The sequence below is a fragment of the Typopeltis vanoorti genome, chromosome 1 (genome assembly GCF_054136105.1).
Source record: "Typopeltis vanoorti isolate ZY-2024b chromosome 1, IOZ_Tvanoo_1.0, whole genome shotgun sequence".
Taxonomy (NCBI): domain Eukaryota; kingdom Metazoa; phylum Arthropoda; class Arachnida; order Uropygi; family Thelyphonidae; genus Typopeltis; species Typopeltis vanoorti.
The window spans coordinates 188,129,018-188,154,234 of record NC_143549.1 but is presented as its reverse complement, the minus strand read 5'-3'; the positions used below and the strand labels follow the sequence as shown (position 1 = coordinate 188,154,234).

At 35.2% G+C, this 25,217-nt stretch overlaps 1 protein-coding gene across 1 annotated transcript in view; it reads left to right on the top strand.

The window, feature by feature from the left end:
* LOC150110713 (uncharacterized) overlaps positions 1 to 25,217 on the top strand; it is a 410,078-nt gene that overhangs the window by 102,481 nt on the left and 282,380 nt on the right. Inside the window, exon 5 of the mRNA XM_090395888.1 lies at positions 7,947 to 8,119. Coding sequence (XP_090252014.1) covers positions 7,947 to 8,119 — 173 coding nt within the window. The remainder of the gene's footprint in view (positions 1 to 7,946; positions 8,120 to 25,217) is intronic.

Genomic DNA, 25,217 nt, shown 5'->3' with positions numbered 1-25,217 from the left:
CAATTAGTGCAACCATTTCATCTGCCTTGTTTCTTATACTTCTAGCATTTGTATATAAATGCCACAGCTCATTCCTGGATCTACAGCTAGTTCCACCGATAACACTAATTCGATGTGATCTCTCCATGCACAACTGGGGCCATTTCCCTTTCTGCTTATTCATTTTAAAACCCGTTTCAATTTCAACTGTTTACTCTTGATCCCTGGTCATCCCATTCCTTTCCTGCCTACACATGCTCACCTCCTCTTGGAGCATCCACCTTTCTTATGTGTAATGCTCTCCACCCTGAGCCTCCCCGTTTCCCTGCTCCTCTTGCACACCCATTTTCTATACTCATACCACTCACTTCCCCATTCATAACCACCTCTTCAATCTGTCCTGTCTTACTCTCTCACTCTTCCACATCACTTCCCACTCGATCTGATTCATTCTCTCTATTCACTTCTCTACCTTCCAGCAGCAGTCTCTCCAAGTGACTCACACCATAACCACTCAAATGCAGTCCCTCGCTCCCATACAGCTTCATCCCTCAAACTCATTCCATGCATTAACAAACTATACTCCCATCTCCTCACACATTTCAGCCAGCATATCATTCATAATCCTTGCGCTCTGCCTCATTTCACCACAGTCATACCTAGGCAACATGCTAACTACCCTTCCTGTCACACTATTCTCCTTTATCCTTCTAAGCAGCCTCCTGATATCCATTCTGACACACTCCTCTCTCAAATCATTTGTACCTATTAATACTATTAACTCTTTTGCTCCTGCTTCATATCCAATGCCTCACTCACTCTACTCATTTTAGCACCTGGTAAACATACCTTGTGCATTCTATCCTCCAGCACACCTTTAATAATGGAGTCTCCATACAACGCCACTCACTCATCTTTTGTTAACTCTTTCATGCTATCATGATTTATTTTAATAGTTTTTACCCGAATTTTCTTAATTTCATTCTGCATCCATTTCATTTCTTGCCTCATTTAATCCAATTCAATTTCCGAATCTCGCGACACATTCTCTTTATCATTCAATCTTTCTAACTTTCTAACTCTCGACCCTCCCCCCCCTTCTCACTTTCACTCTCATTCATCCTTCTTTGTTTCCGTACTTTCGGTCCAACATGTGACGAACTTTCGCTATCATTCATTCTTTTTTCACTATCATCCATTTTTTCGATTTTTTTCACTTTCGATTTCTGCGTCACGCCATTTCTAGTTTCATTCATTCTCTCAATTTCATTTCCTTCCACCACTCTCACCTCACTTTCGTCCCTTTTAACATCCGTTACGGTTTTCAAATCGCTCTTTTTCTTTTTTACTGATTTTTTAACATTTTCTTCTCTTTCTCGCCATCCTTATCTTTCATATGTGCACTTATTTTCCCTGCGACAATCTCGCTACTAACACTTTCTGTCATCAATTTCATATTTGCATTCATTAATTCCTCGTTCAGGTCACACACACACACCCTCCTTCCATCCTCACCAAATATCCACAAATCATTTATGTAATCGAAAGAATACATATAACAGACCTCACACTTAATGAAACGACTGAAATCTAAATTGAAGTCATGGAATGACAATGCTGCCACCATTTTTTGCAGGTTTCTAAGTCTAATAATAATGATTTCGTAATTAAGTTTTGGCAAAAAAAAAATCCCCCGCACTAATAAAACCGGTAGTGCACAACGTTTACAGCCTCTCTTACTCAAACAATTATGCATATATATATTTAATTATTCCTAGAAAACTTATCTCAATAGGAGCTCTTCTTATACATGTCTGTGCTTGACTCACGAGTGCCCTCCCAATCTTCCCACTCTGCACTGTTGTAGTGCCAAAGAACATTTGATTGTGAATGGCTGATGTTGTTGATTAATTTTAACGGTATAGATGAGAACAAGGGATTTCTATTTATTAACTTGTTGCTGATATTTTGCTGGTATTTTATCCGGCATCTTCAGAGCAAAAAACTAGTTTGTCACAGTACTAGTTTGTCACGAGACAACAACATTCTGGTATAACAATGGGACTAGTTTGAACAATTGTAACATACAACACAAAGACTAAAGTCATAATTAGGCACCATCTGTGTTGAGGGTCATCATCATTTATTTATATTTTACAATTATAAATAGGGAAACCAATCAAAACAAATAAGTAGTCTGTGTACACTAAAATAGGACTTGGAGGTTGTTATGACGTGAAGGAAAACCAGGCTTCTCTGTCATATGCTAATTGATGGATCTCTGATGCAGGGAGTTGGGGGGAAACCCCTGTTTCCCCCCAACTATTTGCAACAAGAATATTGCTGATGTATTTCCAATATGGAGTTCGGGGTCTGCCTCTTTTTCTTTTTCCATCTGTAGGGGCGTAGACGACCAGAGCATCAAAGGGTGCAGAGGGTCAACGTCTAAGTTGGTGGCCAAGCCATTTTATTTGGTTTTTTTGAACAGTGCTGACTTGAGGATTTTGCTGGGTTTTATCTGATATAATAGAGTTTGGAATGTGGTCTTCCCAGGAGTAATCCAGGATATTTCTTAGACAAGTAGCTCCATATAAAAGTAGTTCCTATTTATAATATTGGTCACTGCTTTTGTTGAGATGTTCCGGGTCCAGGAGCCGTATAGAAAGATAGACCGGCTGGTGCACTTGTAAAGACGAATCTTCATCTCCTTTGAGATGAGGCTTGACTTCCATACTTTATTAAGACTTCTGTGGAATTGCAGTGCTTTCTGTTTTCTTGTTTTAATGTCTGTTAAGGAATCTGAGATGTGTGATCGAAGGTATACAAAGTCCTCTACTTCTTCAAGGTGATCATTTTGATTTATATAGATGTGCCCATCTATCTGATGTTTTAATATATATATTTTTTTTTCGGGAGTTTATTTTTAGTCCAAATATTTCTATGGTTCTCCTAAGGCTGTTGAAGTGGTTTGGGGCATCTGTAATGTTGGAGTTAATGAGGATTATATCATTTGCAAAGCTCAGGTCTTCAAGGTGCATCTGTATATATGGGTCTTTGATAAGGATTCCAGATTTAACTTGCATTAATTTAAAAATATAATCAATTGCTATGATGAAGAGATATGGAGCCAGCGTATCTCCCTGTAGGATTCCTGTGGTGATGGGGAAAACTCTGTTTTCCGTTAACTAGTACTATGGCTTGATATCACTAGTAGGGTGCCTCGATTGCCCTGATAAGTTTAGGTGGAATGCCATAAAGTTTGGGTGTTTCCCATAGTTGTTCCCTGTCAACAAAATCAAATGCTTTAGTAAAGTCAGTAAAGTTCAAAAGCAATGGTAGAGTCTTGTCCTTTGAACCTTCTATTAGTTTTCTGATGCAGTGAATGTTTTCTAGAGTACCACGTTTTTTGAGGAATCCAGCCTGGTTTGTACGAAGTAATGGAGTTATGTGGTTCAGTTCTATTTGATATCATTCTATTGTAGATTTTTAGTGGGGTAGAGAGGAGTGTGATTCCTCTGTAGTTTTCAGGTTTGTTTAGGTTACCCCTTTTTTGGAATTGGTATTATTAGACCTACTTTCCACTGTTCAGGAACTTTCCCAGGGGAAAGTGCAAAGTTATAAATGTGGAAGTTGTTCTTTGATATCTGTAGAGCAGTGCTTTAAAGCCTCAACTGTGATGCCATCTGCTCCTGGTGATTTTCCTGCTTTTTGTTGTTCAAGGGCCATTGTGAAATCATTGCAGTTGATGCTAAGAGTTTCTGGTACTATGGTTTTCGAGATGAAATCAATGTTTGGGATTGGCATGTTTAGCAGGATGTGATGTGGTTCGTGAGGATAGAAGGGGTAAAAAGGGAGAGAGAGTGCTATTGATGATACATTTCGAGATGAAATGTATCATCAATATCATAAGGGGTAAAAAGGGAGAGAGAGTGCTATTGATGATACATTTCGAGATGAAATGTATCATAAAAATCCCAAACATTGATTTCGAGATGAAATCAATGTTTGGGATTGGCATGTTTAGCAGGATGTGATGTGGTTCGTGAGGATAGAAGGGGTAAAAAGGGAGAGAGAGTGCTATTGATGATAGAGAAAGAGTTATGTCCATACAAAGTAGAGATGCAAGAGGAAAATAGTGCCAGTGGTTTTGAGGCAGTATGGTGTGAGATAGAGGTGAATGGAATCAAATACTTGGTTTGATGTTGTTATAGATCAAGAAATGTAAATGGTAGTGACTATGAAATGTATAATCAAATTAGCCAAAATAGGTTTTAAAATTTGGAAAACAAAAATGGGATGCAGAATTTATGCTTGGTGAGAATATATTGTCATAGGTGGAGGAAATAAGAGATCTGGGGATGATAGTGGATAAGGATCTGAAATTTAGGGTACACATAGCCAGAATTGTGAAGACAACACAAAGGCTTCTGGGAATGATGTGGAGGACACTGACTTGTAGAAGTAGGGAGATTCTTGTTCCATTGTATAAGGCTTTGATTAAGCCACACATGGACTATTGTGACTAGATTTGGTCACTTGGTTTTCAGAAGGATGAGATGTTGGAGAGGGGCCAGAGGCGACTGACTAAAGTAGTTATACATTTTCTAACCTCTGGAATGTTGAGTATGAGGAAAGATTGAGAAGATGCAACTTTCAGATTCTGGTAGACAGGAGGAGGAGTGGAGATATGATAAAGACATGCAAGTTATTAAGGGGTTGTTATAGGATGAATGCTAGAGAGGTTCTACAGAAAGTAGTGGGAGATCAGGGGAGAACCAGAGGTCATCCCTGGAAGCTGTATAAGGAGGGTGCGAGTAGGGGAGTGAGAAGCAGGTTTTTTTCATAAAGAGTTGTGAATAATTGGAATGACTTGCCTGAGAGTGTGGTGTCTACAAGAGAATTTGAGTGTGTTTAAAGCATGGCATGATGAGCTGTGTGTTTGATAAAAGGACCTCCTAGATGAGTCTTTGACTCCATGGGATCTTGGGTAATAATAATAATAATACTGCCTGTGGGTGGTTGTTCTTTGTGAGTTGCTGGAATTGATTTGCTTGTTAGAGTCATTTAATTCTTCCCAATTGTATCTGAGGGTTTTTTCTGTGATTTAGATGCTCTTAGTCGTAGCTTTAATCGTGCACTTACAATTCTGTGATCAGTTTAATTCTATGCTGTTGTATGCTCTACAGTTTTAGCTGACCTTATCCATTTGCCATTCATTAAGGTATGATCAATTTGATTCATTGGATGTTGCCATGTCCATTTTCTTTTTTCTAATTTATTTGGGAATTTTGATTGAAGAGATATCAAGTTCTGCGAGTTGCAAAAGTTCACAAGAAGATGGCCATTTCCATTGGTTGAGTCATGGTAGGTATATTGTCGTATGTTTTTTGTATTTCCAGCTGCATCTTTTCTGATTTGTGTATTGAAGTCCCATCCACCTATGTGCATATTGTGTGCAGGTATTTTGATAATGTAGTCGGCTTGGTTTTGAGAAGGTTTCTTTGTCTTTATCCTCTGCTGCTTCTGTAGGTGCATATGCACATGTAATTGTTATTTTTGGGTTTACATTTATTGTAATAGCTATTATTCTTTTTGAAACACTTTCTATTGATAGAATATTTTTGTAGACTCTGTTGTTTACCAAGATTCCAACTCTGCCATTTCCAGATTGATCTGTAGATGAGTACACAAAATGTTGAGGGTAAAATAAAATAATAATAACAATAACAACAACAATAAAAAAAATTAAAAAATGAAAGAGAAATCAGGTATTAATTTGGTCTTGAGATGACTATCTCCCAAATCTTTGGCAAATTTATACAGCTATACTTGTTGAGGTTTGGAGTATGTTTCAAGGCTTCTGTTGATTCCAGGAACAACCTCTCTGACTTATAAAATCTTCTTTTCAGCGCTTTTTTTCAATTGATCTTGTGTGTAGGGATATCTAAAGCATGGTCTGCTAGACCTGACTTGCCATAGCGGCAGTGCCAGATGTATTTTTTATGTTCACTAAGGTGGATGTCCACAGTTCTTCCTGTCCGTCCATAGTGTGCTCAATCACATGAACAGGGCACTTTGTAGACTTCTGGATGTGATAATAGAGAGATTCTGTCCATGGGGGTGAATGGATGAGAGTTTCCAGTTTCACATACGGTTTAACTGTATGCAAAATTGCCACACAGGATCAATTGGAAAAAAACAAAAGTGCTGCACAGAAGCTTTTATAAGTCAAAGAGGTTGTTCCTGGAATCAACAGAAGCCTTGAAACATATTCCAAACCTCAACAAGTATGGCTGTATAAACTTGCCAAAGATTTGGGAGGCAGTCATCTTAAGACCAAATTAATACCTGCTTTCTCTTTCATTGTTTTAATTTTTTAAACTTTTTTATTGTTATTATTTATTTTATTTTATTTTATTTTTCCCCCAACATAGATGGTACCTAATTAGGATTTCAGTCTTTGTGTTGTATGTTACAATTGTTCAAACTAGTCCCATTGTTATACCGGATTGTTGTTGTCTTGCATACTGTGACAAACTAGTTTTGTGCTCTGAAGATGCTAAATAGAACCAGCAAAATATCAGCAATAAGTTAATAAATAGTTATTTTCTTATCACTCTGCATTCTCATCGATACTGTTAAAATTAATTAACATGTACGACGAACACATAAGCCTTTCCACACGTGAATGGCTGATGGAAGGGCATTCCACTATAGATAAAACTTGGATAAGATTGTGATCTGCCACTTAAATTTAGAATTTCAAATTATCTATGCTACACTGAGATTCAAACCTGCAGCTGTCTGTTAGTAGAAAATAGAGATATTATCTACATGGTTAGTTATGCCAGCAACAGCTTTCCCTGTTTAGTCTTGGGATTTTGCTTATTGATATTTGTAGCATAGAAGTTAGAGGTGAATATACATCCAAAATTTTTTCTCTGATACAGTTTTATATGTGATATGAAAATGCATTTTAATCTTACCTTTTGTTTTATACACTCAAAGTTGTTTAAGTAAATTATGCTTGACAAGAAATTATATATTTTATTTAATTTAATTTAAATCTTGTTTAATACTTTTATTCGTGTGTAAGCAAACAAAGTTTGCACATAAAGTATCTTCATGATTAGGCTACTAGTATATAAAGGCTGTTGACTTCACCTCAATTGCCTTGGTATTCCATAATACATTGGGAGATCTGGCTCCCACTGAAGAGACTTCAATAAAGGTTGAAAGTGGTCTGGCTAGTGACCCCTTAATGCATTATAATATACACATCTGAAAGGAAGTATGCTTTGCATTATGGGATGCTACGGCATTTGATTTACTATCAGCCTAGTCATGAAGATACTTCACACACAAACTTTGTTTGCTTGCACTTGGATAAAGGATTAAACAAGAATATAATTTCTTGTCAAGTATAAATTCCTTTACTAAAAACACATGTAATAACCACAGTAATGACTATTTAATTCGTATTTAATTTATTGGGATGAAATATTTACGAATTAAATAGTCATTACTGTCGTTATTACGTGTGTTTTTAGCAATGAATTCACCACAGGTTCCGTTATATAAAAATAAATTCCTTTGTAACAAATTGCAAAAAAAAAAAACTTTCTACAACTATCCAAATTCTTTTGTTCCTTAATAATTTGGTAAAAGCACTTCCAACCTTTCTGGATGTTTACAAAAAAAATTTAGTCTATTTTATAATAATATATATAGTGCATCAAGAGTTTGTTTCTTTCAACTAAATCTCGATGTTTCCTTAGGAAGAATCTAGGAAATTTTTTCTTCATTTTAATGAAGGAAATTCTTTTTTTCATGAAGGATATTCACATTATTAAATGTAATCATCATTTTTTAAAAACTTTTTGTGCTAAATATTCTCAATAGCCGTTATCAATGTTTTAGGATATATATTTAATGCAGGTTAAATTAACTGTTTGTATTATATGAAGGAAAATAATTCAGAAGATACCCAAAAAATTGATAGTGGAGATGCATCTACCATCAGAACATCAAACAATCACAGATACCAGGCTCTTCTACTAAGGCATGAATTGGAGATTATTTTTCGACATTTTCAAATGCTACTATCGCATTTACATTTTCTTCAGAGTTATGCTTTAAGGTATGATTGACTCTTTCGTTTTGTTAATGATAAAATAAAATCTTTATTAAGAAAGTATATTTTTTTCTGTTTTCTTGATAATATACAAGGTTCACAGCAAGGTGTCATGCTTTTATTTTCACTGGTTTCACTTATGCAAACAGTGCATTAAAGTTATATTGCATTCATAAAACATCTCTGCAGTATACAGTTTACAAGATGATGCAATATTTGTCCTTTAGCTGGTTAGACCTAGGTTTGAATTCTGTCTAGTATACTATGAGCATTTTTAAGGGCTTTTCAGTTGAATTTGAGTCAGCCATTCTGATATTTAGGTTGCACATTTTTCCCTAATATAAACTTCTGCAAAACACTCATGCTGAAAGAACACATGCAATTAACGTCAGTAGTGTGACTCTTGGCCTTCGTTGGCTTGTCTGGCAATGAAGGAAACTTCAAAACATGGTAATTATACATTTGGGATATGAGGACAAGATGTATGTTGATATATGTAGTTCAGGTATATAACCTGCTTGTGTTTCTTATGGTGCAAATTGTACATGTTCAAAAATAATTACAAATATTTCAGATAATGCAGTTAAGTTCAGTTAGGTTACGACTTTCATCCTTGTATTTGTTTTAAGTAGAAACAGACAGGTGAATTTTAAATGTTCCTGTGAAATTCATATTTCACATCGAGAAATGCTTTTTATATAAACACTGTACTGGTGGAATATATAAATTCTCCCTCCTCAACAGAAAGTAGGATATGAAAGTGAATTAAGTGACTGGATACAACTTTAATTTGACATAAAGCAAACTACTTTACATTTCGGACTTCATAGTAAAGTCCTCATCTAAGAGTACACACATATATACAAAAAATAAGCTATATTACAATACATACTATAGTGTTATAGTTGGTGGCATTCAGATCCATGAAGAGTATAAACTGCAGGCTAGGAAGGTGACAAGTATGGTAAAGAAGGAAAAGATGCAGCATGAAAGGAGATTGGCTGGTCTGACCAAGGTTTATTCTCTGGAATTCTTCCATTATATGGCAAGCAAGAGAAAAATAATTATGGGTTGACACTGGTGGCTAGTCATGGTAGCAAAGTGACCGTTACAAAGAATATAGTGGAATTATTGAATGACCACTTTATCAGTGTATATCATGCTGGTGTAAATGATGGCATGCAGTATAGAAGGGAGACAAGTATTAGGAGAATTGGAAGTGAAGGAATCAGAGGTGTATCAGTTGTTGATTGGGTTAGTTGTTAATAAGGCTCTGGGAATGGATGACATATCACCATGCATTCTTAAGGAATGTGCACAACAGTTCGTTATGCTCTTGACCTGGTAATGAAGGTCATGCCATGAGTAAGGTTCCTAAGGCGAGGAAAGAAGGCAAAATAGTACTAGTCCACAAGCATGGTTCTAGGACAGAAGTCTCCAACCAATTATAGACCAATCTGTATAACTGAGTTGTAGTCAAGGTGTTGGTGAGATTGGTTAGGAATAGAATACAAGATTGGGTTGATGGACATGGTATTCTTTATGATGGATTTCTAAAGGGCAGTTTTTGTTTTAGCAATTTATTTTCATTTTATGATAAGGTAACAATGAAGTCCAAGTGTGTTAAATAAAGGAGAATCATATACAGTTATATTCTTGCACTATTCAAAAGCATCAATAGATTACCACATGATAAGTTGGTGAACAAGCTGCAGAGAATGGAATAAATAGTATGTTGGTTAGGTGGATTGGTGATCAACTCTCTGAATGATACAAGCAAGTTGTGTATGATGGAGCAGTGTCTCAAAAAAAAAATGAAAAAAAGGAGGGCATACCCCAGGGTTCAGTTCTCATGCCCAACGGTCTTCTGTGGAAGACTGTTGCATAAATTGGAGAATATGGGTTTGAATTATAAAGTTCATCTGAAAATTGAGACATAACAGCAGAAGAATTCATTATAAAATATTAATACTAGAAACACTTACGTTTAATATTTTTATTGTAAAATTTTTGGCTAAGTTTCATAGCTGTTGTCAATATAGTTATAGAAAAATTTAAAAAAGAACAATTTAATTGAAAGCACTTGATATTATGTGCAATATCGGCTGCAGGAGAATAGCTCCATCTACATTAATAGATATTCAAAATAAATGACAATAAATTAATTTAGTTAATTATTTTTAAATTATAAACAATATTTAATTACAATTATGGAACACATGAATGGTATTGGTTAATATATATTAGGCCTAGTGGCCTGTTACGTTCGTGTTAGGTACGTCCTAATACAGTTTGAAACTGTGACAGCTTCGAGGATAAGATGGTCAGCCCTATGCCCCCCCCCCCCCCCCTTCAAATCCAACTGTTTTCTCTTGATCCCAAACCATCCTTTTTTTTTTTTTTTTGTCTACACATGCATTCGCATCCTCTTAGAGCATCTACCTTTCTCACAATGTGTTCCCCTGTCCATCCTGAGCCTCCCCTTTTCCCTGTTTGTCTTTCACACTTGTTTTCTCATTCTCTATACTCATGCCACTCACTTCTTCATTCATAACCACCACTTCATTCTCTCCCTTTTTTACTCTTCCATGCTTTCATATCGCTTCTTAATTGATCAGATTCATTCTCTGCACTCATTCCTCTACCTTCCAGCAGCAATTTCTCCAAGTCCTAGTCAAGTCAAGTCATTTGTCCCTATTACCACTATCAACTCTTTTGCTCACTTACTTCTTATATCCAATGCCTCAATCTCTCTATTTATTCTACCACCAGGAAAACAAACCTTGTGCATCCTCTTGTCCACCACACTTCTCACAGGTCTTTCGTTACCTTTTTCTTACATATTATTTGTGTTTCATCATTTTCACTCTTCCATACATATCTCAAATTCTCTTAACTTCACTTTGCATCCGTTTCGTCTCTTGTCTCATCTTAACCAACTCAACTTTCAAATCTTGTGTCACATTTTCACTCTCATTCATTCTCTCAATTTTGTTGCCATCCATACATGCTTATTTTCAGTCAATGCTGCTCCACCTTACCTTTAATTGCACTCTGTTTTCCAACTTCTGCTACATTCGTATCACTTTTGTCTTTCTTACCCTCAATTGCTAAATTTATCAGATCGTTCATTTTGATTTTTCAGAACTTTTTTACCATTTTTTGCTGCTCTTTTACACTGTCCCTCTTTTCTATGAGATGAGCACTCATTCTTTTCGTGGCATTTTTGCTACTAACACTTTCAGTTACTACTCATCAAATGTTCATTCAGCTCACACTTTGCCATCCTTCTCATGGCATTCTTGCTACTAACGCTTTCAGTTACCACTCATCAAGTGTTCATTCAGCTCACACTTTGCCCAAATTCTCCTTCCATCTACCTTAAATATCCATAATTTATCTACATAATTGAACAAGTACATATAGCACACCTCATTTCATGAAATGAAAAATCAAAATTAAATTCCTGCAAAGATAAAGCTGCTGCCATCTTTCCTTTGCCGGTTACTACACTAAGCTTTAAATTTAACAATTCTGTAAGCAGACTTAAACAAACAAGCCTACACACTAAAACACTGCACAACTTACATTGCACATTACATAACATTACTCATGAGCACTCACTTATTTACAATTAATTATTCCAAATAACTTATCTGAAATGGGCGCCTTCTTTACACAATGCTACTTCTCGTTATCATGACACTAGCAACATCCTCTTATCTTATAAGTTTCTATCATGTCCCCTCTTTTCTACCCATCAAATTAACTTTACAATCCACACAGACATTCAACCTATCCTGATAGCACATTCCGCAAATCTGTCACCAGCTTGGTCACTTGTCTTTGAATCTTCTTCACCACCTCCTGATCCTCAAGATACCCAAATGACCAAATATGTACACAGTACTAAAAATGTGGCCAAAATAGAGCCTTATGAAGAGGGATAGTAGCCCCCCCCCCTTTGAGCTATTTTCTATCCACTTTTGGAATATACTCTCTGAATTTCAATTCTCTGTCTACCATTACCCCCTCCCTCCCTCTCTCTCTCTCTCTCCAGTCCCTAGCCTCATCAGTTTCCTGCAGTTCAGTACCATTAATGTGATACACAGTATGTTATCTTTTCAACCCAAAGTGCATAATCTTACATTTTGCAGAATTAAATTGACAACCATTATCCTTCACCCACATTGCCAATTTATTTAAATCATCCTACAGGATATCTATATCAGCTTTATCAGCTATTGCTCTCCCCAGTTTTGCATCATTAGCAAATAACTGAACATAATCATACATTAATATGCAAATTAAAGAGTAGTAACCTTAGCACATAGCCCTGAGTCTGTGTGTGCTAAGGTCAAATTTAAGGTCACTTTTTCTCCTAGACATTGCACCACATACTACTGTGGTTTCTGTTAGCCATCCCTATCCATACCGTGAGCTTCGTATCCATTCCATTTGCTCCAACTTTTGTATTAGTTTTCCATGCAGTATTCTGTTGAATGCCTTTGCAAAGTCTAGTAGTATCGTGGTATAGCCATTTCCCTTCAGCTAATTTTGCTTTCACTGTATTATAAAATGTGAGTAAACTACTAAAGCGGGATGCCCCCCACCATAGATTATCTTATTCCTATCCACTCAGTGCTAGATTTTACATTTTACCAACTTTTCCATACTTTAACCACCACTCCGGAGATATTAATTGCTCTATAATTTGCTACTTCTGTCTTGGAGCCACCTTTATGTAATGGAACTATCTTACTCTGTTTCCACTTCCTTGGAACCTTGCCAGAGCTGAGGCTTAGATTAAAGTACTTCAATAGAGGCACTGCCAATTCTTTTGCACATTGATATAGCACAATGTGCCCACCTTCCATTCATTTCCATTGATGTATTCACATTGATATTTTTATAGGGGAGTACCGCCTGTTAATCTGCTTCAGTTCTCACATAAGCAACTGCAAAATCTCCACCTGGATGATACACCCTTACAAAATGATCACTTGGCAAGACATTTATTTCTTCTGCTTCTGTCACCTTCCTATTGTACTGTCAGCACTGATTATACAGTAGAAGGATAACTTTAATTTTTGTATTTACTTTGCACGTGCTTAGTTAAATTTTCTGTCATAACCAGATTTGGTATCTTTTTTTTTTTTTTTTTTTTTTTTCATACTAGTTGCTCTTCTTCCTTGCACTTTGTACTGCTCATGAGTATTTTGGTCATTTTTTTTTATATTCCCTCCACAATGCTTTCTTTTTTTTTTGTAGCTCTTGCTTTATACGAGGGTGGTCTGAAATGTTCTCGGCCTAACAATGAAAAAAGGAATTTATAATTTCAAAATAATTTTTACTTTTCAACATAATCTCCCTTAAGACTAATACATTTATTCCATAACAAATTTAATTTAATCCTCTTTCCAAGTGTAAGCAAACAAAGTTTGTACCTAAAAATATCTTCAGGACTGAGGTAAGGTATTGCAACACCAGGCAACTCCTAGCAAAGGTGGACCAAGCTCTCATCACTCCTTGTATCAGTATCTCCCATAATGCAAAGCACACCTTGCGGACATGTGTACTGCTATGCATTAAGGGAAGGGCCACTACCAGACCCTTTTCAACGGCAGTGGGAGGCGGACCCAAACGTGGAGATACTAAGGCAGCAGCTATAGGAGAGGTCATATTTACCTATAGGAGTTGCCAAATAGGAGTTATTATAGTCTAACCAAGTGAAAAATAAACTTCCAACATTTATTCTAGCAATGCTCCAGTGGCATTATCCTGTCCCTGTAGTGGTTCTCAGTAAGATCTGCAAAATACACCTCTACAGCTGCAATCACCTCTTAATTCTAAGAAAAACGCTGACCAGCGAGGAAAAGTTTTAGTTTTGGAAAGAGATAGAAGTCAGAGGGAGCCAAATCTGAGGAATACAACGGATGTTCCAACAATTCATAGTCATCATCATCACGAACCATGGGCTCGCTGTCCATTGGTGTCTGATGCCTCCTTCACAATCTTCTTCCACCTTTCTTTGTCCAGTACACAGTGTCACAGTTTCTGTACACCCATTCCACACCAGTCCTTTATATCGTCTATCCATTCTCTGTATGGTCTACCTCTTCTGTTTAAACCATGCAAAATACCAAACATAAATGTCTTTATCTTCTGGTCCTCACTCATTCTACAGATGTGTCCAGATAATTGCAGCTTCCGCCTAATAATATTCTGCATTAGATTCTCTTTTGGTTGTATAATTCTGATAGAGTTCTTCATTTGCGATTTTCTGTACCCATCCTATTCTTAGAATCTTCCTGTAACAAGTTCTTTCAAATGCGAAAATTCTTTTTCTTGATTCCTTATTTATTACCCACGTTTCAGATCCGTACAGTACACTGCTAAAGATGCATGTTTCCAGTACTTTTAGTTTTGTTTGCAGGCTGATCACTTTACTTTTCCAGATGTTATCCATGACCTTCAGATTTGTTCTTTCCTTTATAATCCTGATCTTTATTTCTCTTTTACAGTCAAAATCATACGTTTAATTCCCAAATATGTGAATTGTTCTACATTTTTTATATCAATTCCATCAACTTGTATCTTTTGTTTCATGTTCTTCTCACCAAATACCATTGTCTTTGTTTTTTCCAAGTTCATAACAAGTCCAAATCTCTTCCCTTCCTCATTTAACAGTTTCAGTGTTTTTTTTTTTTTTTTTGTAGTTCTCTTTCATCTTCTTCAATAATAACAATATCATCTGCAAATCTCAGATTGATAATTCTCATTCCGTGTACAGATATTCCTTTTGCATCTTCCTTCAGTTTATCCATTGCTCTTTCTAAATGTGCGATGAAAATGCCTTGTGATATTGGATCCCCTGTCTAGTACCTCTGCTTGTTCTAAACCAATTCACGAAATCATCACCTATTCTAACTGCTGCAACTGCATTCTGATATTCTGCAATTCATAGTGCAATCCCTTAATTTTCCCATTGCCAAAACCCCTTTGTGGGCAGGTGCATTGTCCTGATGAGAGATGTTTTTTTCTTCTGCAAACCAGGTCTTTTCTCAAGAATTTTTTTGTCTGGTTAAAAGATCAGAATAATATTCCCTGGTTATTGTTTTACCCTCCTTTTCAAGATAATTAATAAACAAAATGCCTTTAGCATCCCAAACCACTGATGCCATGACCTTTCCTGCTGATGGAACTGACTTTGTCTTTGGTGCTAAACAATCAGCTTCTGTCCACTGTTTGGATCCTGGTGTGTGAATCCAAGTATCATCCATTGTAATAAATCGATGCACAAAATCAGCTTTATTCTTGTTAAAATGCTTCCAAGCACTGTTCAGAGATTTTCATTCGAGTACATTTTTGATCTGCTGTGAGCAAGCGCGGCATCCATCTTGTGCAAAACTCATATGCAATTCTTCATGCAAAATATATCCTACACATTCTTTTGAAATGCTTATAGTCTCGGCAATTTCATGCACTTTGACTCGATGGTCATCCAATACTATATCGTTCACTTGATCAATGATTTCTGTGTTACACTTTTTGGACGTCCTTCACATGGATCATCTTCAAGGCTGGTACAGCCACGCTTAAACTTGGCAGCTCATTTCTTAATTGTCGAAAAGGAAGGAGAAGAGTGCCCATAAACTTTTATGAACTTAGAATGAATTTCTTTTGGCGTTAAACCTTCTTTTACAAAGAATTTTATAACTGCACGATACTCAGTTTTATCCATTTCAAGGGATACAGACAACACTTTTGCTTCAGACAGCTGTATAAAACAGACTACTTGATAGAATAACACATGGATGCTTATGACAGATGTACTAACTTAGAAAAAAAAATCTCGCTGATAGTTTGCCATCTGTGGTCGAGGCTGTTTCAGAGTATCCTCTTATCTGTACTCATTGACTTTGATTTATCTTCCTGACCATGGATGGGTATACAGGCGGTTACTGCTTCTCTCAAACAGTCCCTGACTACTTTTCATGCACTACTGACATTCTTTCCTTGTAACTTCTCAAGCCATGGAACTACTCCGAGATGCCTCCTATCTGTCATAATTAGTAGCTTTATAGTTCACCATAAACCTTTTGTTGATGGAGAATTCCACACACATTTAGCAACTTCCCAATATAAGACTGCATGGTTACTTTCCCTGATTGGAGGCAGAGTGTTTAACTTGGTTATTGATGCATCCTCTGGTGTTGTTACCATATCCAGTACTCTCAAATCCTGGTCCCCTCTACGACATGCTGTTTCAGATAATTATCTCTTAGCATCTATATTAATTTCACTTCTCTTTTCCCATGTCCCCTTTCCTCCTTCCAGTCTCTGTCTTCATAGTTGAGGTCTCCTATAATAATTGCTTGGCCTGAATTCATTGGACTCTGCTGATGCAAGGCATCTACATCTTCCTGATTTATAGCAGCAACCAACAATATATTTTGTCCTGTTAGATTTAAAAATTGAGACAGAAGTCATTAGAATAACAAAAAATAAATATGGATGCCACTTATGTTAAGTTGTTATTTATTTTTGCAGAATTTTTGGCTATATTTCATAGCCAGTAAAAAGAGATAAACATAAAAAAAAGAACAATTAAATTGCAGGCATATGATATTATGTGTGTTATCAACTGCAGGATGATAATACTATCTACATTATTAGAATTCAAGGAATAAAATAAAAAATAACATTTAATGTTTAAATATTAATTATGATTTTTATATAACATGAGTGAGAAGTATTATTTAGGATAACTTACCAAAATTGAGAAAGTTTAAGGTAATGGTTTTTGTTGAGGTCAGGATTGTGAATGTGTGTTTTACAGAACTAAAAGAAAGAATTGTGTTTTGCAGCTTTGTTTATATAATCATTCCAGAAGAAAATAACTTTTGTTTAGAACTTTAGTATTATTCCAATGAATTCTATGGTTAGTAAACTAGGTGAGACTAGCTAAACTAGATTTATTGGACTCTTGAAGTAAAATATACTCTTGATGTTCCACAAGATGAATCTGAGCAGAATGACCAGTTTGTCCATAATAACACAGGCTGCAAGAACAAGGGATTCTGTAAACTCCAGGATAAGAGAGAGAGAATATTTGTCTTTTTGAGAGACGAGGAAGGTATTTAGTTTATGAATTGGATGGATTGAGATTTGTAGGTCAATCTAGTGAAGAAGTCTTACAATTTTCTCTGATAGTGGTTAAACGTACGGAACAAAAATTCTAGGAATTTCTTCCCAAGACTGATTAAGATGAAGGGCATAATTATTAACCACCCAACCAGCCATGACGTGTATACATGTAAAAGTTACCATGGATGCAATGTGCATATTAATATTGTAATATTATTGATATTACTTTGAAATATATGGATGCAAAGTGTATGAGGAGTGATGTATTTTATCGATATTGATGTTGATGTGGTTAATTATTTTAACCACATCCATTATAACCATTGGAAATGAAGGTAGTTCTGGTAATAGAGAGACAGTTCATTATTTAAAAAGAGAATCAGTTGAATAAAATTTTATGAGCTCTGTCAACCAAAGATTTAACCACATCATATTCCTGACATTGGTGATGATGTGATACTGATAAAAACATGAATGTTTTTACCAGTATGAGTTAGTTTTCTGTAACAGAGAACTACAAGATTAGGTTAATTACGGTAAATTAATTTTTGGGTTTACTGAATTAATTTTCGCAAGAAATTCATGGAGATCAGATAAGGAAGAGTTTCATACAGCAAAATGTCATCAACATATCTGTACCAAATCTGTGCCAAGAATCTACCTCGCAAATAGCTTCAAATTTCAAATGAACTATCTCCTCCAGACCTAATATCCTCCTTATTTTTTTTTTTGGTTTGAATTACTTCAGCTATCATCAGCAGTATTCCACCTCTTGACCTATTCCTTCTATCCTTTGTGAAAATACAATACCCTTTTTATTCTATCCCTGTAACTATATCTTTGTCTGTCAACCAGGTCTTGCTGATTGATAGACATTAATAGTTATCATTAATATGACTGTGAAAATGAAGTACAAGCACAAAAATAATGAGATATAAAGGAAAGAACTAGAAGAGTATGAAATTATAAACATGAAAGTCCAGAATTAATGTTTAAATTTTGAAATGTTTTTCACTATACAAAGTCATTTTCATTCCAGATGTCTCTAATTACACTGTCACTAAATATAATACACAGACTGTAAATGTTTCTACATTGTATGTTTATGTTGCATTTAGTGATATAGTAAAACTTCTTGTTTTTCTTGCCTATGCAGTATGGCAGTGGTGTTCGAGCTACTTTTCTATAAAAAGTTATTCGGCGATCTACTCTCTTATATAGATCACGTTCCTCCAACCTGATATCTGATTACGCACAAATAAACAACTAAAAATAAGCAACTAAAAAAAATACACAACTAAAAACTTTATTTGTGTATTTAAAAATTTATTTATCACTTTTAATTATTTTAATACAACAAAAAAAAAACAAATATATTGGAATAAAATATTTATTTCTCTATTTTGGAAAACCAAAGTTAGAAAAAACAACAGATGGATTACAAACTCACAAGTTACAGGAAATGCTGGTTGATTTAAAAAAAAAAAAAGTTAATGTGAAATTTGGCATTGTTTGGACCTTGCAATATTTTCATAGTCAAGTTGATATGAAGAAGTGGCCAATCACAGACAGTCATTTGTAATTTGGTTTCTTAATTGATTTTTATGACAGTCATATTTGAAAAAGCCGATTCTGAGAAGTATGTCGATCCGAAACACGACAGAATTTTTCACGTAATATCAGTTAATATTGGGAATTTTTCATGTGCATACTTCCAAATGGTTTCATTGTTTATTTTAAATGTAAACTATTCTGAATGTTTATTATCTCAAGTTCTACTTCAGCTTGGTTTATATCAAACAGCCCACTCATTTTATTTGAAATTTCTGTGATGTTCAAGTTTTCTTGAAATGGATTATTGATAAAAGATGCAATCATTTCAGTTTTATTAAAATCTTTAAATCTTGAATTTATTTCTTCCTCAAATCAAATAAATTCTTTTAAATCATAGCAAAGCATTTCTTGATTTTGTTCAAAAAATTTTAATAAATATTGGAGATGTCTAAATTCGCAGTCCTATATATTTTTCTTTAATAAAAGTAAGTAAATGGTATGTGTGTTGCCTAGGTATGATAATGACGAACTGAGCAGAAGAGAGCGGTAATATTGAATGACATAATAGCTAGACTGTGTGACAAGAGAGGACTGGAATATGTGGATGCCTGGAGTACGTTTGAGGACAGAGAGGAATTGTATGCAAGAGACCACTTACATTTGAAGGGTGCAGGAGAAAAACAACTTCAGTCCATGATATTGACTTCCAAAGAAAATGTAATTAAATTTTCCTTGTTGTCAAAATGCAAGTAAACATAGCATAACAAAATAAAAAAATAATAGATACGGTACATTCATGTATATTAAGCATAATTAATTTAAATAGTACTTAAAAATTAAAAAAACAAATGGCAAATAGTGGCCTTTTTGTCGAAATGGCCGGACTGAAGTGGTTTTTCCCCAGTAAATCCTATATAAAAAAATGGTTGTTATGCACATTTTTTTATTAATCGGATTGGTAATATCTGATTGTTTAATTAATTATTTAATTTATAAATAATGATCAGATCACATCCCTTAAAGATAATAGGTACTAAGCGAATTATTATACTAACAAAGGTTGGTAAGTGTTTCTTTATTAAGTAAGCTATAATACACAAAAAATGAAATATAGTAAAAAAGTAATAAAAATAAGTAGTTAAAATATTGTAGTTTTAAAATAATAATTTATTTCAATCATCTATTGGATGGTCATCAACGTTGTCGTCATCGCTTTTAATAAAACTTTTAACTTTGTTCTTAGTCTCTTCTGAAATTTTGTGGGGTCTGTTTAGGTGTTTACCATGCCAACTTTAGGTGACTGACCAGTATTTATCAAACAGTTTTTAATCCTTTTCACTTGTTCTTCAGATAGACCATGCAAAGAAATAAATGCTTTATGGCAAATTCTGACATCTTCGCTATTCCCCTCATCGCCGCCTTGCAGTATTCTGACACGAAAAGCAAATGAAGCCGTGTTCACCCTCACTTCAACTCCTTTTCTAGGACGCTTTCTCATTACGGGAAGGATTGTAATTAGTCCACTTAAATAAGAGTTTTGGTCATTATAGTTCCCTAATAAGTTAAAATCACGAATAATTCTTTTTCGTTCAGCATCAGGAATAGTTTTAAAAACAACGATACCATTTCCATAAACAGTCAGGACCAACTTCGTGCGTTGTTGCACGAAGAATTTTCATTACATCTCTAGTCCTACCTGTCTTTTTTCGTTTCTTTGTGAGTTTTTCTTTAGTATTAGCTTCACTTTCATTAGAACTATTAGAATAATCACTTATCATTTTCACACTACTTTTTATTATAAAAAAACAATTAAAATACTCATAAAAACAAAACAGTAAAAATATAATCATAACCAATAGTGATTCAACAAACCACTAATAACAAAATAATGGCTGATGCAATAGTGAAAATAGTTGATGTGATTGGACCTAAGTTGTTTTTCCATACAACCACTAGGACTGAGGGTGTTCTTCCCAAGTTTAAGAAATATTCTCTGTTCATTTGTCTGCATTGAGGTTGTTTTGTCTGCAGAAAGTCGTATTTATGAGATGAAACCTTCCTTTAATCCCCAACAGATGGCAGCATTAGGTTGAATTCACAAAAATTGGATTGAAGTCGTTTGTCCCCTGTACCCTTCATTTGAATGAGGAAGGACGTAGGCATCTGGAGAGATTGCTGTTCTGAATGAGTCAGTGTGTCCCAAGGAGGATGATAGCAGGGGTGGCCTCTTGTGGGAATGGATACTTGGGAGAAGGGAGACGACATCAGGTAACACTGAACCCAGTGGAGTTTAGAAGGGATAATGCTGGGTATAGAAACAATGGCATTTATATGCTTTATACTAATGCCAGGAGTATCTGGAATAAGGGAGAAGAATTGGTGATGCAGATAGCATCAGCCTAGCCAAAAGTTATTGGGATCACTGAGACGTGGTTGACAGAAGGGGATATAATAACAGGAATAGAAGTCGTTGGTTACAGCATTTTTCGTCAGGATAGGAGGGGAAAGCATGGTGGTGGTGTACTGCTTATGATAAGTGATGACCTATGTCCTCTAAGAGTTGAGGCTTTGGAAGGAAGTGAGACAAATGCTTTTGAGAGCATATGGTGTGAGGTAGAGGCAGGCAAGACAAGATATTTAGTGGGGTGTTGCTACAGACCCAGGAGCACAGAGGATGGGGACCAGGAGATGTTTAGACAATTAAGTTTGGCAAGTGCAAGAAGAATGATTGTTATGGGAGATTTTAACTACAGCAGTATAAATTGGAGAGAGGAAGATGCATGTAGCAATAGGGAAATGGAATTTCTAAAATTCTTGCTTGCTCACAGCAGCTCAAAAACGCTCACATTAACATCTCTGAACAGTGCTTGGAGCATTTTAACATGGATAAAACTGATTTTGTGCATCGATTTATTATTATGGATGAGACTTTACACACCAGAATCCAAACAGCAGTCAAAACAGTGGAAAGAGCTGGTTGTTCAGCGCCAAAGAAGACAAAGTCAGTTCCATCAGCAGGAAAGGTCATGTCATCGGTGTTTTGGGATGCTAAAGGCATTTTGTTTATTAATTATCTTGAAAAGGGTAAAATAATAACTGGGGAATATTATTCCGATCTTTTAACCAGACTAGATGAAAAAATTTGCGAGTAAAGACCCGGTTTGCAGAAGAAAAAAAATCATCTTTCATCAGGACAGTGCACCTGCCCACAAAGGTGTTTTGGCAATGGGAAAATTAAGGAATCTTCATTATGAATTGTTGGAACATCCACCCTATTCTCCAGATTTAGATCCCTCTGACTTCTATCTCTTCCCAAAACTAAAACTCTTCCTCGCTGGTCAGCGTTTTTCTTCGAATCAAGAGGTGATCGAAGCTGTTGAGGGGTATTTTGCAGATCTTACTGAGAACCACTACAGGGATGGGATAGTGGCGCTGGAGCATCGCTGGAATAAATATTTGTCTTAAGGGAGATTATGTTGAAAAATAAAAATAATTTTGAAATTATAAATTCGTTTTTTCCTTCTTAGGCTGAACTTTTCAGACCATTCTAGTAGGTAGTTATTAATTAAAGTTTTTATAATTAATAATATAGTTTACTTTGTCATTTCCAAAAAAAATTAGAATATATCTAACCAACATATAAGCCTATCTACAAGAAAGACAAGCTACATTACATTTCAAACAGTATGCTAGTACCAGATTTGATCAACTGTTATTCTACTGGCCTGACCTTGAGTGAAAAAAAAAAAAAGAAAAACTGCATCAGAGCTGTATCCTATTTATAACATGGTCAGAGAAAAAAAATTCATATTAGTAATTTTAATACAGCAACAATAGTGGGCTACTCAATAATTTAGCATAAGTGTTTGTTATATTAAGGCCTGGATTTCTACAGTCCTAATTATAATGAACAAAGGCCATGTGGGTAAAATACGTACCAACCATATTCTTAGGAATTTTTAGACCATCATTATAGTTTTAAGATTAGAGTAGTTGATTAGAATTCAATAGGCCTCTTTATATTTGCACTCATACTACATTTTGGTGTGATGCAATGAACAAGTGCCTTTCCAGTCAGTTCTTTGTACAGTAGTCAGGACTTGATCAGAAAGGCCAGATTGACCATAGTTATTAAATTTAATGTGCCGTTTATGTTCCTTTTTTTTTTTTGGATAGGAATTGTATATCCAATTTCACCTATATAAGGCAAATTACAGGTGCACTGAATACGGTATACTCCAGGGTGGACCAGTGATGGAAGTGGATTCTTGGAGGAGTTGAATAAGTTCTTTAATTTTGCAGGAGGTTTAAAGGTTGCATTCAGGTTGTATTTCTGCAGTATCCTATTCATTTTATCCGATATCCCTTTAATGTATGGAATGGCTGTAGTTTTATTGTAATCTAGTTTATTATTAGGTGCGTTCTTGTGAAGAATTTTGTTGGTAGTATTTTTGCTGTAGCCATTTTTTATGACGGTATTGTTGATAACTTTTAACTCATACTAAGTGCTTGCTCATTGGAGAAAATCTTTAAAGCCTTGTTTTTTAGTGTTAATGACATCTAATTTTTGTGTTGAGTGGTGGTTCATGCAATTATCACATGACACCTCCAAGGAGTCCAAAGACTCATCAAGGGAGGACACCTACTCTACAGTTCTCTGTCTACACCACCAACTACAGCAAACTGCAACTACCATCATCATTGTCCACACCAACACCATCTACTGCCCACCACCACTAGTATTTTTTGCCTGTAAATTGCATTTTTCTCAAGGCTGATTTGTCCTTATGCTGGATGAAAAACCCAAGTTTCTGGGAGGAAAAAACCCTGCTACCTTCATAGGAGATAGTCTAACTCACCTTCAATTGAAAAAACCCATATAAAGATTCTTCTTGTCACGACAAGAATTGAACTTAGGCCTTTTCCAATTGAAGGACACAACATACCATTGTTCTTCCAATTACACTATGGAGATGCTTAAAAAGTTCCTCTAGTTGGCAACTAAAATCAAACTGATGACATTCTTTCTTTGGACAGTTTAACTCCAAGGAGTGCAGGCATGCCTTCCTCATTCAAATCTCAAATAATTTTTGGTTTATGGGTGTAATCATATCCTTTTATTTTACCCAGTTTTGCAGCTAAAGACAGCCCAAATCTGATGGCAAAATTGAAATAACTTGACAAATTTGAACAAATTAGATATCTCATTTTACTTAATTCCATCCACCACTCAACACAAAAATTCCTATGAATATGGATGGCACATATTCTGCCCACATAACCTTTCTTCATTATAATCAGGACTGTAGTATTCCAAGCCTTAATATAAGAAAACACTTATGTTAAATTATTGAGTAGGCCACTATTGCTGTATTAAAATTATTAATATGATTTTTTTTTTCTCTGACCGTGTTATAAGATACAGCTTTGATGCAGGTTTTTTATTTTTTTTTAACTAGAGGTTAGGTCAGTAGAATAATAGTTGATCAAATCGTTCTCACTTTGACATACTGTTTGAAATATAATGTAGCTTGTCACTATATATAATATATATGTGTATACTCCTGATGATGACTTTAATATGAAGGATGAAACCTTGGGAAATTAAAGTAATTATTCTTAACACAGTTGTAGTATGTAATTTTCATTCTTGGATTAAAAAGTGAAATTGTTGAACCTATTTTATTGCTGTGGTTTTTATTTATAGGATTGCTTTTGTTAGCAAAACAGTTTGAAACAATAATAATAATTCCTATTTTTCACTTTATGGAAATTAATGAAATTTGGCATTTTGTTAAAGCTTTCCAAATTAATTCAACTTTGGTTTCATTCAGACCATTTTATTAGTCAAAATAGACAGAAAAAAATATTATGTATATAATATTCCCCGTCACCTCCACATGATTTTGAGTGCCTCTGTAGTGCAATTGGAAGAATGACGATATGTTGTGGCCTTCTGTTGGAAAGGCCTAATTTCGATTCTCGTCATGATGGGAGGAATCTTAAGATGTTTTTTTTTTTCAGTTGAAGGTGAGTTAGCCAATCTCATACAGAGATAGCAGGGTTTTTTCATTCTGTATACAGACAAATCAGCCTTCAGAACACATGCAGTTTACAGACAAAAAAAATGCTAGTGGTGGTGGTGAGCAGTAGATGGCATTGGTGTAGATGATGATGGTAGTGGTGGTTCAGTATAGTTGGTGGATTACGTGGTGAACACAGAGAGTTGTAGAGTAGGCATCCTCCCTTGATGAGTCTTTGGCCTCCTTGGAGGTATCATGAAATAATAAAAATAATAAATAGTAGATATGACAAAAAAAAGTAGTTGTAACCAATTGTCATTGTAACTAATCATTTCTTTGGTTGTTTTATGTTATGAAAATTACATTTTTTGACTCTT